Genomic DNA, 20777 nt, shown 5'->3' on the forward strand with positions numbered 1-20777 from the left:
GTTATTTTTGCAGTAGACCAAATTTTTTTAGACTGGACTGAAGATAAAGCTAAGAAAAGTTAAATAAAAACTATGTATAGCTCAGAGTGGCTGTCTTGCACCTAAAATTCTATTTGCGATGGATACCATCTGCCCAGATCGTAAGAGGAGGGGAGGTTGTGGATTGGTGTACATTTGGAGGGAGAAGGAGTTGCAGAGGGCAGCCTCCTTCTGGAAGTCAGAAGCATTGCAGAAAAATATACTGGTATGATACCACTATCTTTTGTTCATTCTCACCAACCATGAAATTTTATTGCTTGAAACAAAATGTTAACAGTGCCTGTCCCTGGGTGATGGCATAAGTAGATAGTGGGTTTTCTTTTTGACAGTTCCCCAAATTTCTACAGTTTTATTTACTAGGAAAATTAACTTAAAAATGACTGTTGTCAGTTTTTTTTTATTTTGTTTTTTTGTTTGTTTGTTTTTGCAAAATTGGGCTCATATGACATACGTGGTTTTATGTATTCTGCTGTGAGTAGTATCTTGAGCATTTTCCTGAGTCAATATTCTTCAAAAACATGTATTTTGAATGGTTGTGTAATGTCCCATGACACAACTATATCATTGCTCATTTATTCTTTTTTCTGGGTTTTCACTCTTATAATGATGTAATGAAGTTACTTGGACACAAATTTTTGTGTCCATTTCTGCATAGATTCATATAATTGAAATTATTTGGTCAAACTGTATGAATTCTTTTAGGGCTCATAATACACATTACTATATTGTACTCCAGAATTTTAGCACCAAGATCAATTCCTATGTGAGCTCATTGTACTGGACTTTGTTCAGCACTGGGTATTTCCATTGTAAAATCCTTGCCAATTTGGGAAAAATTTCTTTGCTCTCAATAACAAACATTTTTTCACATTTTATTGGCTATGAGTTATTTGCTGCTGTTCTTTTTCCAGTTTTCAATTTGTGTCAGGATTTTTTCTAATTAATTTACACAAGCTCTTTGCATCTTGATGGTATTAGTTACGGTAAACTTTCCCTCTAGTTTTGATTTTTTTTAGATGCCCAACTTTACATTTTTACAGTGAAATCTTTAGATTTCTTTGTAATTTATTTACCTTCCTTTCCTATCCAGAGATCAGATGAACATTCAAATAAATGTTCTTATCGTCTGTGCTCCAGATTTTTTCAGGCAGCTCTCATGCTTTCAGATACCTTCTTTGTACCAGGTGATGTTAATTATGTTGTCTGATACAGACAGGAAAGCATTAAAGTGAGGCACTGTTGTCATAACACGTAATTAGTACAGTAGGCTGGTTAGCACTGTGGTGTTTGGGGACATTCTCCCTCACTTTGAACGTGGCTCTGTCATCTTTGAGATAACTTCTTTCTCTGTTCTACGGTTTCCTTATCTGTAAAATGGGTTAATAATAAGCCTATGTCACAGGGTTATGAGAATAAAATGAATTGATATGGAAATCACTTAGAATGTGTCCTGATACAAAGTCAGTGCTAGCCACATTTTGGTCCATGATAGGTATGTTCTTTGAAATCTGATACCGTTTCAATATATTTTGCATTTCTAGAAACTTGAACATTTCATTTCAAAGCGCTCTTCACCTGCAATAATTACCTTTACTAGCTCTTTCCTCAGCTACTTTAGTGAGACACGCCTCCTACAGGCCACAGGTGAAGCTTATTTCCAGCTCTTGAAAACTATACAGACCTCAGTCAGAGAGCTGTTGTGGCTGACTCACCGCTTCTGTTCGACCCCTACTTCTCTCCTCTGAGTCGACTCTCTTCTAATTTCTGTAGGCTCGGAGCTATTTCTGCGTGTGTGCATTCATTCTAATTCCAGTTTTTTTCGGGGCGCTTACTATGCGGGAGGCGTGGAAGGGGAAGAAATGAAGGTACAATCTGTTTTTACTCGGCTTGACGTTCCATAGAAAAATCAAAATATGTACTGTATATAGGCTAACTAACGTTCATCTTTTAGCTTCTATTTTCTCATCTGTAAAATGGGGGTAATATCTCAAGGTCGCTGAAAGATTAAGGAAGAAAAGAACAGAACCTCTAATACTGAGCAGATCCGTAAACGCCTATTCCTCCCTTCCTCCGCTAGCTCCACAGTCCAGCCTGTGGATTAAAGCGCCACACTCTTGGGAGTCTGGAAATTCTGCCGATAGCCTTCCAGTTCCCCAACTGCAATCGTCAAAAAGCTACCGACTGCACATACAGGCCGTGCAGCTTTTAATTTGGAGACACAAACAGTCCAACTTAAAAAACTTTAAGCGGGCAACGTGGATTACACACCCTCAGGAACCGAGGGGCGCCACATTGAGCATGCGCAGGGCGCGCGCTGGGTGGGCGGGAGGTTCGAAGGGCGGGCTTTGTGGTCCAGTCACTTCCGTTTCCGGCCCTATATGAACTCTCCCGCCATCTGACAAAAGCGCCTATCGGCGTTTCTGCATATCGTGTTTGGTGTGGTTGCAGGTAAGAGGATCTCCTGTGGTTTTACCACGGACATTAGTCTTGGTGTTAAGGCTTGCAGGTCGAGAAAGAAGGGAGAGCACTTTGCGAGCCGTGGGAACAGAAGAATGACATCCTGGGGTGGGTGTATTGAGTATTGGTTGGTTGAGGCAGAGACGCAGGTGTCAGCGAGCTGAGGAGAGAACAGCTTCGTCGGAGGAGTGCTCAGGTAGGATTGAGGGGCTTAATTTTTATAGGAGTTTGAGGATGTTTCTTAAAAGGGGTTCGGAAGGACTGGATTAGAAAGACGTGTTCTATTTTCCGGGGTCATAATATAGGAAGTGATGAATTGGACCCGGACCATTAAGTCTCTTCTCTGGAAAGCCAGAATCTACCGCGCTTTCCTCCGAATTTACGATTGCAACGGGTTTAAAATCTCATCTTAACTCTTGGGACTGTAGAGATCTAAGGACGGTGGTACACAGACCTATAGTGAACTGGCAATATCGCTTGACTTTGACTTTAATGTTGCTGGAAGTTATGACCACTACCTGCGTTTCACCGTGCACACCCCCCCTTCCCTACAGAATTGTTACAGGTGTGTTGTAGAAAATCTGGAAGACCCAGAAAGACGTATTGCCTCGGGATGACCACTTTAACATTTTATGCATGCCCTTCAGTTTTTTTGCTGTGTATGTGGAGTTGTTTTTTGCGCTTGTTGTTTGTTGTTTTCAACTCCATTTGCCATCCTTTTAACCCTTTTATGTTTCCTTCCAAGATAATGAGATGCAGTTTTCTGGAGGAAATCGGAGAAGACTGAGGTTGGGAGGTGACCAAAGGAATGCTTGCTATCCTCATAGCCTTCAGTTTTACTTGGAGCCACCTTCTGAAAACATATCTTTGATTGAGTTTGAAAGCTTGGCTATTGATAGAGTTAAATGTGAGTGATATTTGAATTAAAATTTATATATTCTTGAGAACTTCACTTATACTTTGTGGAAACGAATGAGGGTAATTTCCTTCATTCAGTTCATTCTCGAAATATTTATTGAGGGTTTCTATTTACTGTTCAGTGTATATTTATTGAGTGCCACTATATTCTGGGGTGGGGATTTCCAGATGAATAATGTAATTCTCATATTTGTTGAAGCTGTATTCTAGTACGCACATAAAGGCATCCAAAATAATAATCATAATTTAGTATTGTAAGTGCCTTACTAGAGGTAAATAGTAATGCTCTTATTTTTTTATTAAAAAAGTTTTTTTTGGGGCGCCTGGGTGGCGCAGTCGGTTAAGCCTCCGACTTCAGCCAAGTCACGATCTCGCGGTCCGTGAGTTCGAGTCCCGCGTCAGGCTTTGGGCTGATGGCTCAGAGCCTGGAGCCTGTTTCCGATTCTGTGTCTCCCTCTCTCTCTCTGCCCCTCCCCCGTTCATGCTCTGTCTCTTTCCCAAAAAAATAAATAAATGTTGAAAAAAAAATTAAAAAAAAAAAGTTTTTTTTATACATTTATTTATTTTTGATAGACACAGAGCACAAGTGGGGGAGGGGCAGAGAGAAGGAGACCCAGAAACCGAAGCAGGCTCCAGGCTCCGAGCTGTCAGCACAGAGCTGGACGCGGGGCTTGAACTCACAAACCATGAAATCATGACCTGAGCCAAAGGCGGATGCTTAACCGACTGAGCCACCCAGGTGCCCCAAATAGTAATGCTCTTAAATCAGAAGCAGGGGTGACTTAGTTTGATTAAGTAAGACTTCTTAGAGAAGTTGAAGTGTAATCTGGACCTTGAAGGATGAGTAGAAATTTCTGAAAAGAGAAGTAGTTAAAGGTTTTTTTCAGTCCAAGATAACAAACTGTACTAAGGCTGGGAGGCAAAAGAGAGAATGTTCTATCTGAGGGAACAGTGACAAGTTCAGAGCAAATGGAGAAGAATGGATAACCAAGGGCATTTTTTTGCCAAGCTAACAGTGCAATATCAGGGTGTAGGCAGGATGTGGCCTACTTATCCTCTGTGTGCTAGTGGAAGAAAGAAATAAGCTAGGCATGAATTGAAACAGAAATAAAAGCAGTGTTTTCTGAGTTTATGTTCCAGGATATCCCTGTGGGAAAATCAGAAGGTAAGGTGAGAAACTGTTCATCATTTTTAGAAGAGCAGAGTGACAACTGCTAATACACAGAGGGGGCACTTAGTGCCTGTTGACTGAAAGAGTGAAGACAAGGGAGAAAAGGGTTTTAGGAACCTTAACAGTGTCAGATGCTTCATGGAGATTAAGAGGATGATTGAAGAGTGTCCCTTGGATTTGGCACTTAAGGGGTGAGCTAGTAAGTGCCTGAACTAAGGCAGTGACAAGTGGCAGTGTGTAGGCAGGGAGAGATTTAAGGGATACTGAGGAGGTATTCCTGACAGGATTTGGGAGTTGGTTGGATGTGAGGAGTGAGGGGGCCAGTGGGGGTGGCTGAAATTCCAGTCTGGATGGTCTGGTTAGAAACTGTGCTAGTGGAGGGGTGCCTGAGTGGCTCAGTTGGTTAAGCATCCAGCTTTGGCTCGGGTCATGATGTCATGGTTCATGAGTTCAAGCTCCACATCAGGCTTTGTGCTGACAGCTCAGAGCCAGGAGCCTGCTTCAGATTCTGTGTCTCCCTCTCTCTCTGCCCCTTCCCTGCTTACGTTCTGTCTCTCCCTCTCTCAAACATAAATAAAAATTAAAAAAAAAAAACGATGCTAGTTGAGATGGGGATGATAGGAAGAGGGGCAGGACTGAGGGGAAGATGATGAGTTTAGTTTGAGATACTGTAATAAGGAGGTACCTGTGGGACATGGATTTATGTTCAGGATTCATTTTTAGTTTTTCATCCTTGAATTATAAAAATGCTTTTTATATTGATGGAAGTAGAATTAATCTGAGAAAGAATTGACAAGGAACCTTTGAACAATATGCATCTAATCAGGACAGTTCACTTGCATCATTGGAGGGCTTTGCTTTTTCACTGTTGTGTCTTCTCCTCTACTTCATCAGGAAAGGAAGGGCTGTTTTTTCTGATGATTCTATGCTGAGTAAATGAAACAAACTAACAGTATCACAGAAGGGATGCAAACAAGGGTACTCATTTTTTTTTTTCATACCAGCACACTGGCATGTCCTCGACAATGGTGGCTCAGTACAACAATGATTATTCCCCACCCTTCACTCTCTGAGAATCCTGGTATTAACTTGTGTTATGGGACATGGATATTTTCTGCACATGGATGGAAATTATCTTCTTATAAATTTATATAATTTATATAATGTACTTGCAGAAAATAAAACTATTACAACTTGTTATCTTTTATTTATTTTTTCAAGTTTGTTTACTTTGAGAGAGAGAGAGAACACAAGCAGGGGAGGAACAGAGAGAGAAGGAGAGAGAAAATCCCAAGCAAGCTCCTCCCTGTCAGTGCAGAGCCCTGATGCAGGGCTAGAGCTCCTGAACCGTGAGATCATGACCTGAGCTGGAATTAAGAGTTGGATGCTTAACTGACTGAGCCACCCAGGTGCCCCTATAACTTATCTTTTAAAAACAAGTAATTATGGAATTGTTCATAGGCTTTGTCTTGGGATTTAGTTTTTAAAAACTATCTTGGGGCGCCTGGATAGCTCAGTCACTTGAGCATCCGACTCTTGATTTCACCTCAAGTCATGATCCCATGATCGTGGGATTAAGCCCTGTGTTGGACTCTGTGCTGAGCGCAGAGCCTGTTTAAGATTCTCTCTCCTTGTCCCTCTCCTTGTCCCTCCCCCCTTCCCTTTCCCTCTCTGTCCCTCTTCTCTGCTTGTGTGCGTGCTGTCTTCTAAAAAAAATTATCTTGCATTCATACATTTTTCTTCTGTTTTTAAAAAATTTCTAGTGCTAAAAACAGTCGAAAATCTTGGTGTGAGCCATGTGAAAGGAACCGAGCAATACCAGAGTAAATTGGAGGCTGAGATAAGAAGGCTCAAGTTTTCCTTCAGAGTAAGTAAAAGTGGGAAAGAAATGTTTTTCGGTTTGTATATATTTATATACTGAGTCTTGGTTGTGGAAAATATCTTGTATTAGGCACAGGGCTTTTAAAAAGACTAAAATAGCATGGACTGTGCCTGAAGGTATATCTGCAGTCCACTAGGAATGATTGCCATATATAGTCAGACGATTATAATACAGCAGGGTTTCTCAGCCACGGAACTACTGACATTTGGGCCTGATAATTTCTCGGTGTAGGGACTGTCCTGTGCATTGTAGGGTGCTCAGCATCTCTGGCTTCTACCTGGTATGTATCTCCAGACGTTGCCAGATGAGTACCACAGGATGAGTACTGTTACTAGATATGTGTTCCAGGAACTCCAAGAGCACATAGGATTACCCAGCCCAGCTTGGGGAGGTTTGGGAAGGTGTTAAAGTTCCAGGTAGTGCTGGAACTGAAACTCGATAGATGTGATCAGATTTTTATTTTGGGAAGATAGCAGATTGAGAGGGCCATGTCTGTGGGAGGAAAACCAAGTAGCTTGGACATAATGAGAGTGATTCGAATTGGAGAAAAGGATGAGAGTGATTTGAATCGGAGAAGAGGACTAGTATAATGATATTATGAAGGTAGAATCAAAAGATTTTAGTGACATTACAGGGAGAAGGGAAAAGAGAGTTATGAATGACACCTTAGGTTTCTGGTTAGGACAACTATGGATGGTGGTAGTATTTTGAGAGGTAACATATAGGAGGAGAAGCAAGTCTTAGAAGGAATATGTTGAGTTCTAGACAAGAATTTGAGGTTCTAGTGGAAATGTGTAGTAGATAATTGGATATGCATATAGCTTGGACTTAAGCCTGGAGTTGGGAGTATGGATTTAAGAAGAAGGTTGGAATCATCAGGAGGAGGGAAATATTTGAGTGAGAAGACGATGGAGGACAAGATGTGAAGAATACCAGTACTGAAGGTGAAGTAGAATTGGGGGAATCTGGGAAGGAGATTGAGAAGGAGCTGCCTGAGACGTGGGAGATCAGCAGGGATAATAGTGGCATGGTGGCCAAGGAAATTTGGAGTTTCCATAATGATGATTATGATGTAAATACTGATCCCATAGGAATAATAGCAGGCATTCATATTATGCTTAGTGTATCCCAGAGTTTGCCCTAAGCACATTACATATATTAATCCATGTAATATAGTTAATAGTCTTATGAAGCAGGTACAATTGTCATCCCTATTTTATAGATAAAGGTACAGAGTTATTGATAGGCTGAGTAACTGGCCCAGGCTTATGAGATGGTAAATGGTGGGGCCAAGATTAGAACTGGACATTTTGTCTCAGGTGATACTCTTTTTTTAATTTTTAAACAAAAATTTTTTTTTTCAACGTTTTTATTTATTTTTGGGACAGAGAGAGACAGAGCATGAATGGGGGAGGGGCAGAGAGAGAGGGAGACACAGAATCGGAAACAGGCTCCAGGCTCCGAGCCATCTGCCTAGAGCCTGACGCGGGGCTCGAACTCACAGACCGCGAGATGGTGACCTGGCTGAAGTCGGACGCTTAACCGACTGCGCCACCCAGGCGCCCCTCAGGTGATACTCTTAACCACATAATTTCAGAAGCTTAGGCTCATGTAAGATGAGTTGTACGGATAGATGAGTTGTAGATAGAGGCAGAAGCCAAAATGAGGACAGTGTTTGGAGGAGAGAGGTGGGTATAGAATATGTACTCTTTTAAGATGGCTAGCTGAAAAGACAGGGGAGAAATAGGTCTGAATATAGAAGAATTTGTAGGGAAAAAGAGAGGACACATAACAGGAGACACTTGAACATGCTTATAAGCTGAGTGAAAAAATCTAGAAGAGAAAGAAGAGGAGGGGAGCTTAAAGATACTTTGAGAGAGCATTTGATAAATCAAGATCCTTAGGAGTCAAGAGCAGATGGATTGCATGGTTCAGGTTTAGGGATGAGCTTATTCAGGAGGAGGGGAGATCCTTTGTCCATAGAGATGGAAGGGAAAGTAATACAGTGGATGCACATGCTTGGAGCTGAAGCAGTTGGCCTGGTGGCCTTTATTTTCTGTAAAGTAAGTGAAGTTCTCTGTTGAGAGAGAAGATGGCGTGGTAGGGAGCTTGGGTCAAGTAATGAAGACTGAAGCAGCTTTTCTAACAGTGAGGAAAGAAATAATTATGTGTCAAATCTCTGTTCTATTGTTTAATAAGCTTTATGACTCTGGAAAAATTTCAGAACATCCCTGTGCCTCAGTGTCCTCCTTAAAACATTTTTTTAAATTAATTTTTATATATTTTTGAGAAAGAGACAGAGTGTGAGCAGGGGAGGGGCAGAAAGAGAGAGGGAGACATAGAATCCAAAGCAGGCTCCAGGCTCTGAGCTGTCAGAGCAGAGCCTGATGCGTGGCTAAAACTCATGAACCGTGAGATCATGATCTGAGCTGAAGTTGGATGCTTAACTGACTGAGCCACCTAGGCGGTTTCCTCATATTTAAAATAGGGATATAGTAGTGCTTACCTCATGAGAGTTTTTTTTAAAGATTAAGTGAGTTAATAGATTAAACATGCTTACAACAGTGCTGTAAGTGTACCTCATAAATGCTCAAGACATGTTTGCTCTTACTGTGTTGGACTTGAATAAGAATTTCTTGGTGCTTATAAAAGTCCAGTTCAGGTTAGAGGTTGTAAATTTTTAATATTCCAAATTCTCAATAATTGTGTATTTTTTTCCCCCAGAAGTTCTTAGTGTTTTGGGAATAGGACTGCAGATTTATTTAGAATCTAGGTTTGGCCAGATGGTTAAATGAAGGTTCATGCCAGAGGTGGTGGAAGAGGGGAGAACCCAGGATATATGCTGGGTAAGAAAGAAAGTTAAGAGAGGAGTTGATAGGAAGAGAGTCCAAACCCAGGAGGTTTTGTTTGAGATCAGGTCAGATCTCAGTGTCACTTGTTTGCTAACGTAAGTAAAATGGTAATTACATATTATGAAATTTGTTTTTGAAACTTTTATTTTAGCATTGGCTTATATTGACTCCATTTTTCTTTATACCTCTTAACATCCTAATGTGTTTATGTTATTCATGTGTCATTATTTTTAAGGAAAATGTAGAAAATGAATATGAACGCCGAAGAAGAGATCATATTTCTCACTTTATTTTACGCCTTGCTTATTGCCAGTCGTGAGTATACATTTAGACTCTCATAGTCAAAGCTGCTATCTTGGGTTACAAATTGGTACGTGGGAAGCTGACATGTATTGTACTGCACATAGGAAAACTCAGAATAACATCAGAAGCTGGTGATTCATGGGTTGAACACTGTTGTTGCAAATTGTTTGAAGCCAGTTGTTTACTAAAAAAAATTGAAAAAAATTCTATTGTAAAACTTGCCTGTTGAAACACTTAACTAGTTTTATGGGAGAGGCTCTTCATTTGGGATTTGCAATTGTGGGTGGGGGGATTTCAGTAAGAAAGGACTTTTTGATCCTGTTTTCTCAGAAAAAAAGTGGCACTATTTATAAGAAATAATACCTCAAACATATACTTGAATTTGGTACAGGTGTAAGCTATTTTCCCTTTGCTAGTTGGTTTCTTGTAAGTCTACAGTGCCACCCAGAGGGAGAAGGAGTTAGTTGCCTTTTTCTTTTCTTATTGTAAGTTTCTTTTCTGTTCCTTTCTGTTAAGAGTCTTATCAAATGAGAATCTTGAATTGTTTAGTGTCCCACTTATCCCTGGACAGGTGATCCTATCCACGACCATCTTTGGTTTTGGAGGTTTTCTTTTGTAACGATGAATGTGCAGTTTATGTAATTTATGCAGTCAATGCATTGCTGACAATCTGTGAAAGTCCCTTTGAGGGGGGGAACTACATCATATTTTATCTATAGTAGTATAATTATTTTGTGACAATAGTAATAACCATTATGTATTTTATGAATTTATATTTGTGTGTTTCTTTTTCAAAAATCAAGATGTAGTTGTGCATATTAAATTTTGTGAAATTATTAACTATAAAGCTGTAAACAAAGTTTACTTTAAGAGTTTATCTGATCATAATCTATTCAGAGATAAAGTGACCTTTAAAAATTTTGGTGTTGGGGTGCCTGGGTGGCTCAGTCAGTTGAGCGTCTGACTTTGGCTTAGGTCATGATCTCCCTGTTTGTGAGTTCGAGCCCCGCGTCGGGATCTGTGGTGACAGCTCAGAGCCTGGAGCCTGTTTCAGATTCTGTGTCTCCGTCTCTCTCTGACCCTCCACTGCTCATGCTCTGTCTCTCCCTCTCTGTCAAAAATAAATGTTAAAAAAAAAAATTTTGGGTGTTGATTTGGCACTGATGAAACCACCTTAGACTGAAGGAATACCCCATTTTCTGATGTAAATGACCGTTTTGCAGTTAAATGCAATGAACTGTTTTCTTTTATATTGTTGGATAATCAGCTAGGCTCAAGGTATTCTGTATTTAATTCTATATTCATAATACCTCTCCCAATGTTCAGCACATCCTTGAACATCGTGGTATGTACTCTGTATATTGTTTATCATAATAGACGACATGTGTGCTTTTAACTTCTGTCTGTTGGCATCTTGCTCATATTTGAGTTTTATTTCATAAAAATTTCTTGATTTTAATAATCCATGGACTTTTAAAATAATCAGTGGACTTTTCATTTATACTTACCATTTCTCTGTCTTGATTTCAGTGAGGATCTTAGACGCTGGTTCATTCAACAAGAAATGGATCTCCTTCGATTTCGATTCAGTATTTTACCCAAAGACAAGATTCAAAGTTTCTTAAAGGATAGCCATTTGCATTTTGAGGCCGTGAGTATGGTTTTGTAGCCATTTTCAGTTGTTTTCACCATTCATCCTTTCCCATTCACCTTAAGTGCGAGTATTAATGTGAGGTGTTTTTTCTGTTTACATTTTCTTAAGTACTTGCCTGAAAGAATAGCTATTGGCTGTGCACAGCAATGAAACCTTGCCTTTCCGTGACTAGAAGAAAAGGGACTCCTTAGTACCGAAGTTTCACATTTAGTTGCTTTATTAAATATGTGACTTGTGAAAACACAAGAAGGTTTAATTTATAAGAGTTCATCTTTAATCTTCTAGGCTGGAAATTTAAAGCTAATAATAGACATTAAAGAGAATAGAGAGGTGGTAGTATTTACTTCTAATGATGATGTTTAATTTAGACTTTATTTGAAAAGTCAGTTGTCAGTAGAATGTCTGAATAGTTATTCTGCAGATATATTTAATTTACGTATCATAACTATATACTAAAGAAATGTCTGGGATATATTTAGCAGGTATAAGTATTGTGGGTGGAAATAGGATTTATGTCTTTTAGGTGGATCTGTGTTGTAGTGGGAAGGCTGAAAAATTCTGTTCTGGAAGACTTAGACTCAGATGGTAGTAGCATTGGGTGAGTCTTGATTTTGATGTTAGAGTGAGTAACTTAAAGCCAAATAAAGTAGAAGTTGGAGTGAAATACATGGTCCTGTCTGAGAAGTGGAAAATGTACCTACTGTATACAGGAACACTGTTGGTTATTGAAGTTGGTGGAAAGAAATAGCATGAAGGGAAGTAAACATTTGATAGACGTTTAGTGTTTATCATGTGCTAGGGAAGCACTTTCAAGTTTCTCTCCCTTCTCATAAAGAGGTCAGTGAGATTTCTAAATAACATCTATGTGGGCATAGAAGAGTGTCAAGCTCAGATCATCTGACCCAAGCCCCATGCTTTTTTCCCTTTGTTTTAACTTAGATCCTTAGTGAAGTCCATTATTGCTAATTCAATTACAGTTACTTTATCCTTTCATGATAAAAATAGTGTATATTTTCCTGTGGAAATGAATAGAGGAGTGTCTTTGAGAAGATCTGTTTTTTGTAGATGTGTCTACGGTGTCTCCATGTATTGTCACGTGTAATTTTTTAAAGCAAAAACCATGTTTCTTTTAAAAAACTTTAAAATTTGGGGTGCTTGGCTGACTCAGGCAGTTGAGCATCCGACTCTTGGTTTTGGGTCAGGTCATGATTTCGCAGTTCATGAGATTGAGCTCTGCATTGGGCTCTGTGCTGACAGTGTGGAGCCTGTTTGGGAAACTCACTCTCCCTTTCTGTCTGCGCCTCCTTCACACGTGTGCACGCGCGCTCTCTCTCTCTCTCCCCCCCCTCTCTCAAAATAAACATAAAAAAAAAACTTTAAAATTTAAGTGTAACACACACAGAAAAGTGCACAGATTGTAATTGTATAGCTCTGTGAAGTATCACAAAGTGAACATTAACAGAGTTAAGAAATAGAATGTTGCTATCACCTGTGCACCTTATGCGTCCTCCCATTCACTCTCTCCTATCTTCCACCGAAAATTAGCCACTGTCTGACTCTTATTATCATAAGTTAATTCTGACTATTTTTTGGACTTTATATAAATGGTATTATATAGTATGTCTTTCTTCGCCAGCTTTATCGAGACCTAATTGACATACAACATTGTGTAAGTTTCAGGTGTCAGATGTGATGATTTGATACATGTATGCCTTGTGAAATGTTTTACCACAGTAAGGCTAGTTAACACATCCTTCACCTCACATAATTACCATTTTGTTGTGGTTATGGTGAGAACATGTAAAATTTACTCACATAGCAACTTTTCAGTTATATAATACAGTATTGTTAACTATATCCATCATTCTACTGGAAGTTTGCACTCTTTTTTTTTTTTTTTTGATTTAACTTTATTTTTTGTTTTTTAAAATTTACATCCAAATTAGTATATAGTGAAGCAATGATTTCAGTAGATTCCTTAATGCCCCTTACCCATTTAGCCCATCCCCCCTCCCAGAACCCCTCCAGCAACCCTCAGTTCTCCATATTTATGAGTCTCTTCTGTTTTGTCTCCCTCCCTGTTTTTATATTATTTTTATTTCCCTTCCCTTATGTTCATCTGCTTTGTCTCTTAAAGTCCTCATATGAGTGAAGTAATATGATTTTTGTCTTTCTCTGACTAATTTCACTTAGCATAATACCCTCCTGTTCCATCCACGTAGTTGCAGTTGGCAAGATTTCATTCTTTTTGATTGCTGAGTAATACTCCACTGTATATATATACCACATCTTCTTTATCCATTCATCCATTGATGGACATTTGGGCTCTTTCCATACTTTGGCTATTGTGGATAGTGCTGCTATAAACATTGGGGTGCATGTGTCCCTTTCAAACAGCATACTTGTATCCCTTGGATAAATGCCTAGTAGTACAGTTGCTGGGTTGTAGGGTAGTTCTATTTTTAGTTTTCTGAGGAACCTTCATACTGTTTTCCAGAGTGGCTGCACTAGCTTGCAATTCTACCAACAATGCAAAAGAGATCCTCTTTCTCTGCATCCTCACCAACATCTGTTGTTGCCTGAGTTGTTAATGTTAGCCATTCTGACAGGTGTGAGGTAATATCTCATTGTGGTTTTGATTTGTATTTCCCTGAAGATGAGTGATGTTGAGCATTTTTTCATGTGTCGGTTGGCCATCTGGATGTCTTCTTTGGAGAAGTGTCTCTTCATGTCTTTTGCCCATTTCTTCACTGGATTATTTGTTTTTTGGGTGTTGAGTTTGATAAGTTCTTTATACATTTTGGATACTAATCCTTTATCTGATAGGTCATTTGCAAATATCTTCTCCCATTCTCACGGTTGCCTTTTAGTTTTACTGATTGTTTCCTTTGCTGTGCAGAAGATTTTTATTTTGATGAGGTCCCAGTAAGTTCATTTTTGCTTTTGTTTCCCTTGCCTCTGGAGATGTGTTGAGTAAGAAGGTGCCACGGCCAAGATCAGAGAGGTTTTTGCTTGCTTTCTCCTCGAGGATTTTGATGGCTTCCTGTCATACATTGAGGTCTTTCATCCATTTTGAGTTTATTTTTGTGTATGGTGTAAGAAAGTGGTCCAGGTTCCTTCTTCTGGATGTCGCTGTCCAGTTTTCCCAGCACCACTTGAAGAGACTGTCTTTATTCCATTGGATATTCTTTCCTGCTTTGTCAGAGATTAGTTGGCCATACATTTGTGGGTCCATTTCTGGGTTCCCTGTTCCATTGATCTGAGTGTTCATGTGCCAGTACCATACTGTCTTGATGATTACAGCTTTGTAGTATAGCTTGAAGTCTGAGACTGTGATGCCTCCTGCTTTGGTTTTCTTTTTCAAGATTGCTTTGGCTATTTGGGGTCTTTTCTGGTTCCATACAAATTTTAGGATTATTTGTTCTAGGTCTCTGAAGAATGCTGGTAGGGATTGATTGGGATTGCATTGAATATGTAGATTGCCTTGGGTAGTATCAACATTTTAACAATATTTGTTCCTCCTATCCAGGAGCATGGAATCTTTTTCCATTTTTTTGTGTGTTCTTCAGTTTCTTTCATAAGCTTTCTATAGTTTTCAGCGTATCAGTTTTTCACCTCTTCGGTTAGATTTATTCCTAGGTATTTTATGGTTTTTGTGCAACCGTAAATGGGATCGATTCCTTGATTTCTCTTTCTGTTGCTTCATTGTTGGTGTATAGGAATGCATTTTTTTTTTTTTTTAATGACCGAATAGTTCATTGTATAATATACCACATCTTTTTATCTATTCATCTATGGGTGAACACTGACATTGCTTTCATATCTTGGCTATTGTGAATAATGGTTTATTTAGCACAATATTTTAAAGTTTCATCCGTGTTGTAGCCTATATCAGTATTTCATTCCTTTTTATTGTCAAATGATACTTCTCTGTTCAGCAGTTGATGGACATTTGGGTTTCTACATTTTGGCTAATAGGAATGATGCTGTAGTGAGTATTTGTGTACAAGTTTTTTTTTTTTGTGGATGTCTTTTTTATTTTATGTATATATCTGGGAGTGGAATTACTAGGCTGTAGGGTAATTAATTCTGTGCTTAGGCTTTTGAGGAACTGACGAACTTTTTCAAAGTGACTACACTATTTTACATCTTAGCGGTATATGATGGTTTCACTTTCTCCATCGTCATCCACAGTTGTTTTTGAATGTAGCCATCCTAGTGGATGTGAAATGATAACATAACACTGGTTTTGATTTGCATTTCTCTAATGACACATGATGTTGAGCATCTTTTCATGTACTTATTGGTTATTTGTATATCCTTGGAATGTCTTTTCAAATCCTTTGTACATTTTTTTTTTTCTTTGTACATTTTTTTTTTAATTTTTTTTTTTTCAACATTTATTTATTTTTGGGACAGAGAGAGACAGAGCATGAACGGGGGAGGGGCAGAGAGAGAGGGAGACACAGAATCGGAAACAGGCTCCAGGCTCTGAGCCATCAGCCCAGAGCCTGACGCGGGGCTCGAACTCACGGGCCACGAGATCGTGACCTGGCTGAAGTCGGACGCTTAACCGACTGCGCCCCCCAGGCGCCCCTCTTTGTACATTTTTTAATTGAGTCCTCTTTTTATTGTTGAGTGTTAATTCTTTACATATTCTGGATACAAGTCCATTATAAGATCTATGATTTACAAATATTTTCTCCTATTCTTAGGATTGTCATTTCATTTTGATGGTTATCTTTTGCAACACAAAAGTTATTAATTTATGTGAAGTCTTGTCGGTTTTTTTCTTTTGTACTTTTGATGTCAGATCTAAGAAGGCTTTGTCTAAAGGAAGGTCATGAAGATTTACTCCTCTGGCTTTCTCTACGAGTTTTATAATTTTAGTTTTTATATTGGGGTCTGTGGTCCATTTTGAGTTAATTTTTGTATACGATATGAAGTAGGAGTCCCAACTTCATTTTTTTTGCATGTGGATATCCAGTTGTTCTAGCATCATTTGTTGAAACAGCTGTTCTTTCCTCACCAAATTGTTACTCTTGACTATAAGTTGGTTTATTTCTGGACTGTTAATTTTATTTCTTGGAGCTGTATGCTTATCATTGTGGCAGTACTATTGTGGTCTTGAATGTTGAGTACTGTAGCTTTGTAGTAAGATTTCAAATTGAGAAGTAGGGGAATAAAATGAATTTTATTCTTTTTTCAAGATTATTTTAGTTATTCTGGTTCCTTGTATTTTCTTTAAAAAAAATTTTTTTTTTCAACGTTTATTTATTTTTGGGACAGAGAGAGACAGAGCATGAACGGGGGAGGGGCAGAGAGAGAGGGAGACACAGAATCGGAAGCAGGCTCCAGGCTCTGAGCCATCAGCCCAGAGCCTGACGCGGGGCTCGAACTCACGGACTGCGAGATCGTGACCTGGCTGAAGTCGGACGCTTAACCGACTGCGCCATCCAGGTGCCCCTCCTTGTATTTTCTTAAGAATTTTAGGATTTACTTACCACTTTCTACAGATAAGTCAGCTAGGATTCAGACTAGGATTGCAGAGAATATGTAGATCAATTTGGGGAGTATTGCCATCTTAATATTAAGTGTTATTCATGAACATGGGATGTTTTTTATTTTATTTTTAGATTATTTTTTAAAATTTTATTATAGAGAGATAGAGTGCAAGTGGGAGAGAGGGGCAGAAGGAGAGAGAGGGAGAATCCCAAGCAGGCACCATGCTCATCACGGAGCCCAATGTGGGGCTCGATTCCATGTCCCTGGGATCATGACCTGAGCTGAAATCAAGTTGGATGCTCAACTAACCGAACCCACCTAGGCACCCCCCGTCCTTTATTTCTTAAGGTTTTCTTTAATTTTTCTCAACAAGATTGAGTACTATATTTGTTAAATTTATACCTAAGTATTTTTTCTTTAATGTCATTGTAAGTGGAGTTATTTTCTTTATTTCATTTTTGGAATGTTTCTTGCTAGTGTATAGAAGTCCAGTTGATTTTTGCATGTTGATCTTATATCCTGCAACCTATGGAACTCTGTTAGTACTAATCAGTTTTAGTGGATTCCTTAGGAGGTTATGTCTCACAAATAGAGATAATCTTACTCCTTACTTTCCAATCTGGAGGCTTTTTATTTCTCCATTTTTGATTAATTTCCCTAGCTAGAATCTCCAATGTAATGTTGAATAGAAGTGGCAGTAGTGGACACCCATCTTGTTCCTCATTTTAGAGGGAAAGCATTCAGTCTTTTAGCATGACCTATGATATTAGATATATGATTTCTGTAGATGCCCTTTATCAGATTGAGAAAATTTCCTTCTAATTGTAATTGAGCATTCTCATCATGAAAGGGTATTGGATTTTGTCATGTGCTTTTTCTCCACCTGTTGAGATTATCTTAGGGATTTGTCCTTTATTAATATCGTGTGTTGCATTAATTGGTTTTTGGATGTTAAACCAATCTTGCTGGGATATTCGTGGGATAAATCCCCCTTGATTATCCTGTATGATTCTTTTTATATGTTGCTGGATTTGATTTGCTAGTATTTTATGGAGGATTTTTGTGTTTATCGATAAAGGATGTGGGTTTGTAGTTTTCTTGTGATGTCATGGTCTTATTTTGGTATCACGGTAATATTGGTCTTATATAATGAGTTTGTAAAAGTATTTCCTGCTCTTGTGGTTTTTTTGGATGAGGTTGTCAAGGATTGGTGTTAATTTTTCTTTAAACATTTGGTAGAATTTAACCAGTGAATCTTTCTGGGCTTATGCTTCTCTTTGTGGGGTGCTTTAAAATTACTAATTCACTCTTATTATAAATCTATTCAAATTTTCTATTTCTTTTTGAGTCAGTTTTGGTAATTCGTGTTTTCTAGGAATGTGTCCATTTAAGTTTTCTAACTGATGTGTACACTTGTTCAAAGTATTTTCTTACAATCCTTTTAAAAAAAAAAAAGAGATATAATTAACATCTGATGTTATATTAGTTTCAGGGATCCTTTTTATTTCTATACGGTTGGTAATGATCTCATTTTTTCATTTAAGTCGTTTTTTGTTTTTTTTTTGTCATTGAATTATAGGTTTGTCAATTTTGTGGATCTTTTCAAATTACTATCTTTTGGTTTTTTTCTCTACTGTGTTTCTATTCTTGTGTGTTTAATTTTTGTTATTATCACTTATTAATCTTTATTATTTCCTTCCTTCTGTTTGCTTTGGGTTTAGTTTGTTCTTCTAGTTTCATAAGGTCAAAGTTTAGGTTACTGATTTGAGTTTTGTTTTTTTTTTTTTCTCATTTTTAATGTAGGCATTTATAGCTAAAACTTCCCTTTGAACATGGCCTTAGGTGCATTCCGTGAGTTTTGGCTATGTCATGTTTTGTTTTCATTCATTTGAAAGTATTTCCTTGTTTGTTCTTTGACTTACTGGTTATTTTGAGTGTTAATTACTATGTATTTTTGAAGTTTCTAAACTTGCTGCTGTTACTGATTTTTAACTTAATTTCATTTTAGTCTGAGAACATATTTTGTATGACTTCAGTCCTTTTAAAATTATTGAGACTTTTTTTTCTTTTGTTGTGGAGGTAATGGAAATAAATATGTTGTGTTTAGCCAGAGGCCTTAATGACCTCAATAATTCTAGTTTTAAATTTAGGGAACAAAGTTGAAGTTTTTGAATGTTTTATTAATAGTGGTCAATAGTCCAGACTCTGGTGTTGTATTTGTTTAGTTTGAGTTTTCTCTCTGGCACACATCAGTGTTGGGAAAACACCTCCAAGGGTCTCTTCTGATCCTGCATATCTTGCTTGGTATGTCATGAAAACATGGTCATGATCACTCTTTACCAGGCCATTTCTCACAGCTGTGATTTTAGTAAGCAGCCTTGAGGGATGAAGAAATATCTTCCTGGTATATAGAGGAGGCTTGCTTACTGCCTGCTACAAAGTTGATTGTTTCTCCGGGTTCCCTCGTAGTGCAAACCTACTCTACTTGACCATTCATCTGGACTATGTCATGTTGCCCCCCAGGAACTTAGAGTTAAGGAGAATGACACATGTTGGCTCTCTTGCTGCTTCTTGTGATAGGAGTAATAAAGTTCTTTGTCTCTAATGCAGGAGTCTGTGTCTTCTGTCAGCATCCATTAAACAGTAGTAGGCTAACTTTTGACTTACAGGTAGCCTAAAATTCAATCCCAGACTTGACAATCAGCTATGTGATTTAGAGTAAATTTTCTTTTCTTTTCTTTTCTTTTCTTTTCTTTTCTTTTCTTTTCTTTTCTTTTCTTTTCTTTTTTTTTAAAATGTTTTATATATTTTTGAGAGAGAGAGAGAGAGAGAGAGAGACAGAGAGAGAGAGAGAGAGACAGAGCATGAGCAGGGGAGGGGCAGAGAGAGAGGAAGACACAGAAACTGAAGCAGGTTCCAGGCTCTGAGCTGTCAGCATGGAGCCTGACGTGGGGCTCGAACCCTTGAACCATGAGATCATGACCTGAGCTGAAGTCAGATGCTTAACCAACTGAGCCACCCAGGGGCCCCTTAGAGTAAATTTTCTAATCTGTATTTGTTTCCTCATTAAAAAATTTTTTTTTACGTTTGAGAGAGAGACAGAGCATGAGGGGGGAGGGACAGGGAGAGAGGAAGACACAGAATTTGAAGCAGTCTCCAGGCTCTGAGCTGTAAGCACAGAACCCAACACAGGGCTCGAACTCATGAACCGCAAGATCATAACCTGAGCTGAAGTCAGACGCTTAACTGACTGAGCCACACAGGCGCCCAGAGTTTCCTCTTTTTTAAAATGAAGATAATCTGGAGCGCTTGGGTAGCTCAGTCATTTGAATGTTTGTTGATTTCAGTTTAGGTCATGATCCCAGGGTTCTGGGGTTGAGCCCCTCATGAGGCTCCATGCTGAATGTGGAGCCTACTTAAGATTCTCTCTCTCTTTCCCTCTCCCCCTCTCCCCTACTTTCTCAAAAACAAAAAATAAAATGAAGATAATCCTAATCCTCACCTTACAGATTTGTGAGTTTTAAATGGATTAGAATATGTAGAGTTCTTAGTACTGTGGCTGGCATATATGTTAACTAGTAATACTATGGCAGATACAGAGGCAGCAAATGCCTATATGTTGGAGAAGTTTGGGGTTAATTAGATTTAATATACTTTTGCTGCAATTTAAAACAAAATCTATTTTGGAGACTTGAAACCATAAAAATCCTAGCAGAGAACACAGGCAGTGAGTTCTTTGACTTTGATCATAGCAACTTTTTTCTAGATATGTCTTCTGAGGCAAGGGAAACAAAAACAAAACTAAACTCCTGGGACTACATCAAAATAAAAAGCTAATGTACAGCAAAGAAGACAGTCAACAAAGCTAAAAGGCAACCTGTGGAATGGGAGAAGATATTGCAAATGACATGTCTGATAAAGGGTTAGTATCCAAAGTATATAAAGAACTTATAAAACTGAATACCCCCCAAAAATAATTCAGTTAAAAATGGGCAG

The 20777-nt window shown here is 38.5% G+C and overlaps 1 protein-coding gene across 2 annotated transcripts in view; it reads left to right on the plus strand.

Annotated features, from left to right (window-relative positions):
- The first annotated feature begins 2388 nt into the window (after nt 1-2388).
- Nucleotides 2389-20777, plus strand: part of PRIM2 (DNA primase subunit 2) — a 355938-nt gene continuing 337549 nt past the window's right edge. Inside the window, exons 1-5 of one of the 2 annotated variants that reach the window (XM_043591715.1) lie at nt 2389-2487; nt 3242-3403; nt 6349-6452; nt 9555-9634; nt 11153-11273. In XM_043591715.1, coding sequence (XP_043447650.1) covers nt 3250-3403; nt 6349-6452; nt 9555-9634; nt 11153-11273 — 459 coding nt within the window. In that variant the 5' untranslated portion in view covers nt 2389-2487; nt 3242-3249. Of the gene's footprint in view, nt 2488-3241; nt 3404-6348; nt 6453-9554; nt 9635-11152; nt 11274-20777 lie in introns of those variants that run through there. The other variant, XM_043591716.1, reaches the window with a different exon arrangement.

The sequence above is a fragment of the Prionailurus bengalensis genome, chromosome B2 (genome assembly GCF_016509475.1).
Source record: "Prionailurus bengalensis isolate Pbe53 chromosome B2, Fcat_Pben_1.1_paternal_pri, whole genome shotgun sequence".
Lineage (NCBI taxonomy): Eukaryota > Metazoa > Chordata > Mammalia > Carnivora > Felidae > Prionailurus > Prionailurus bengalensis.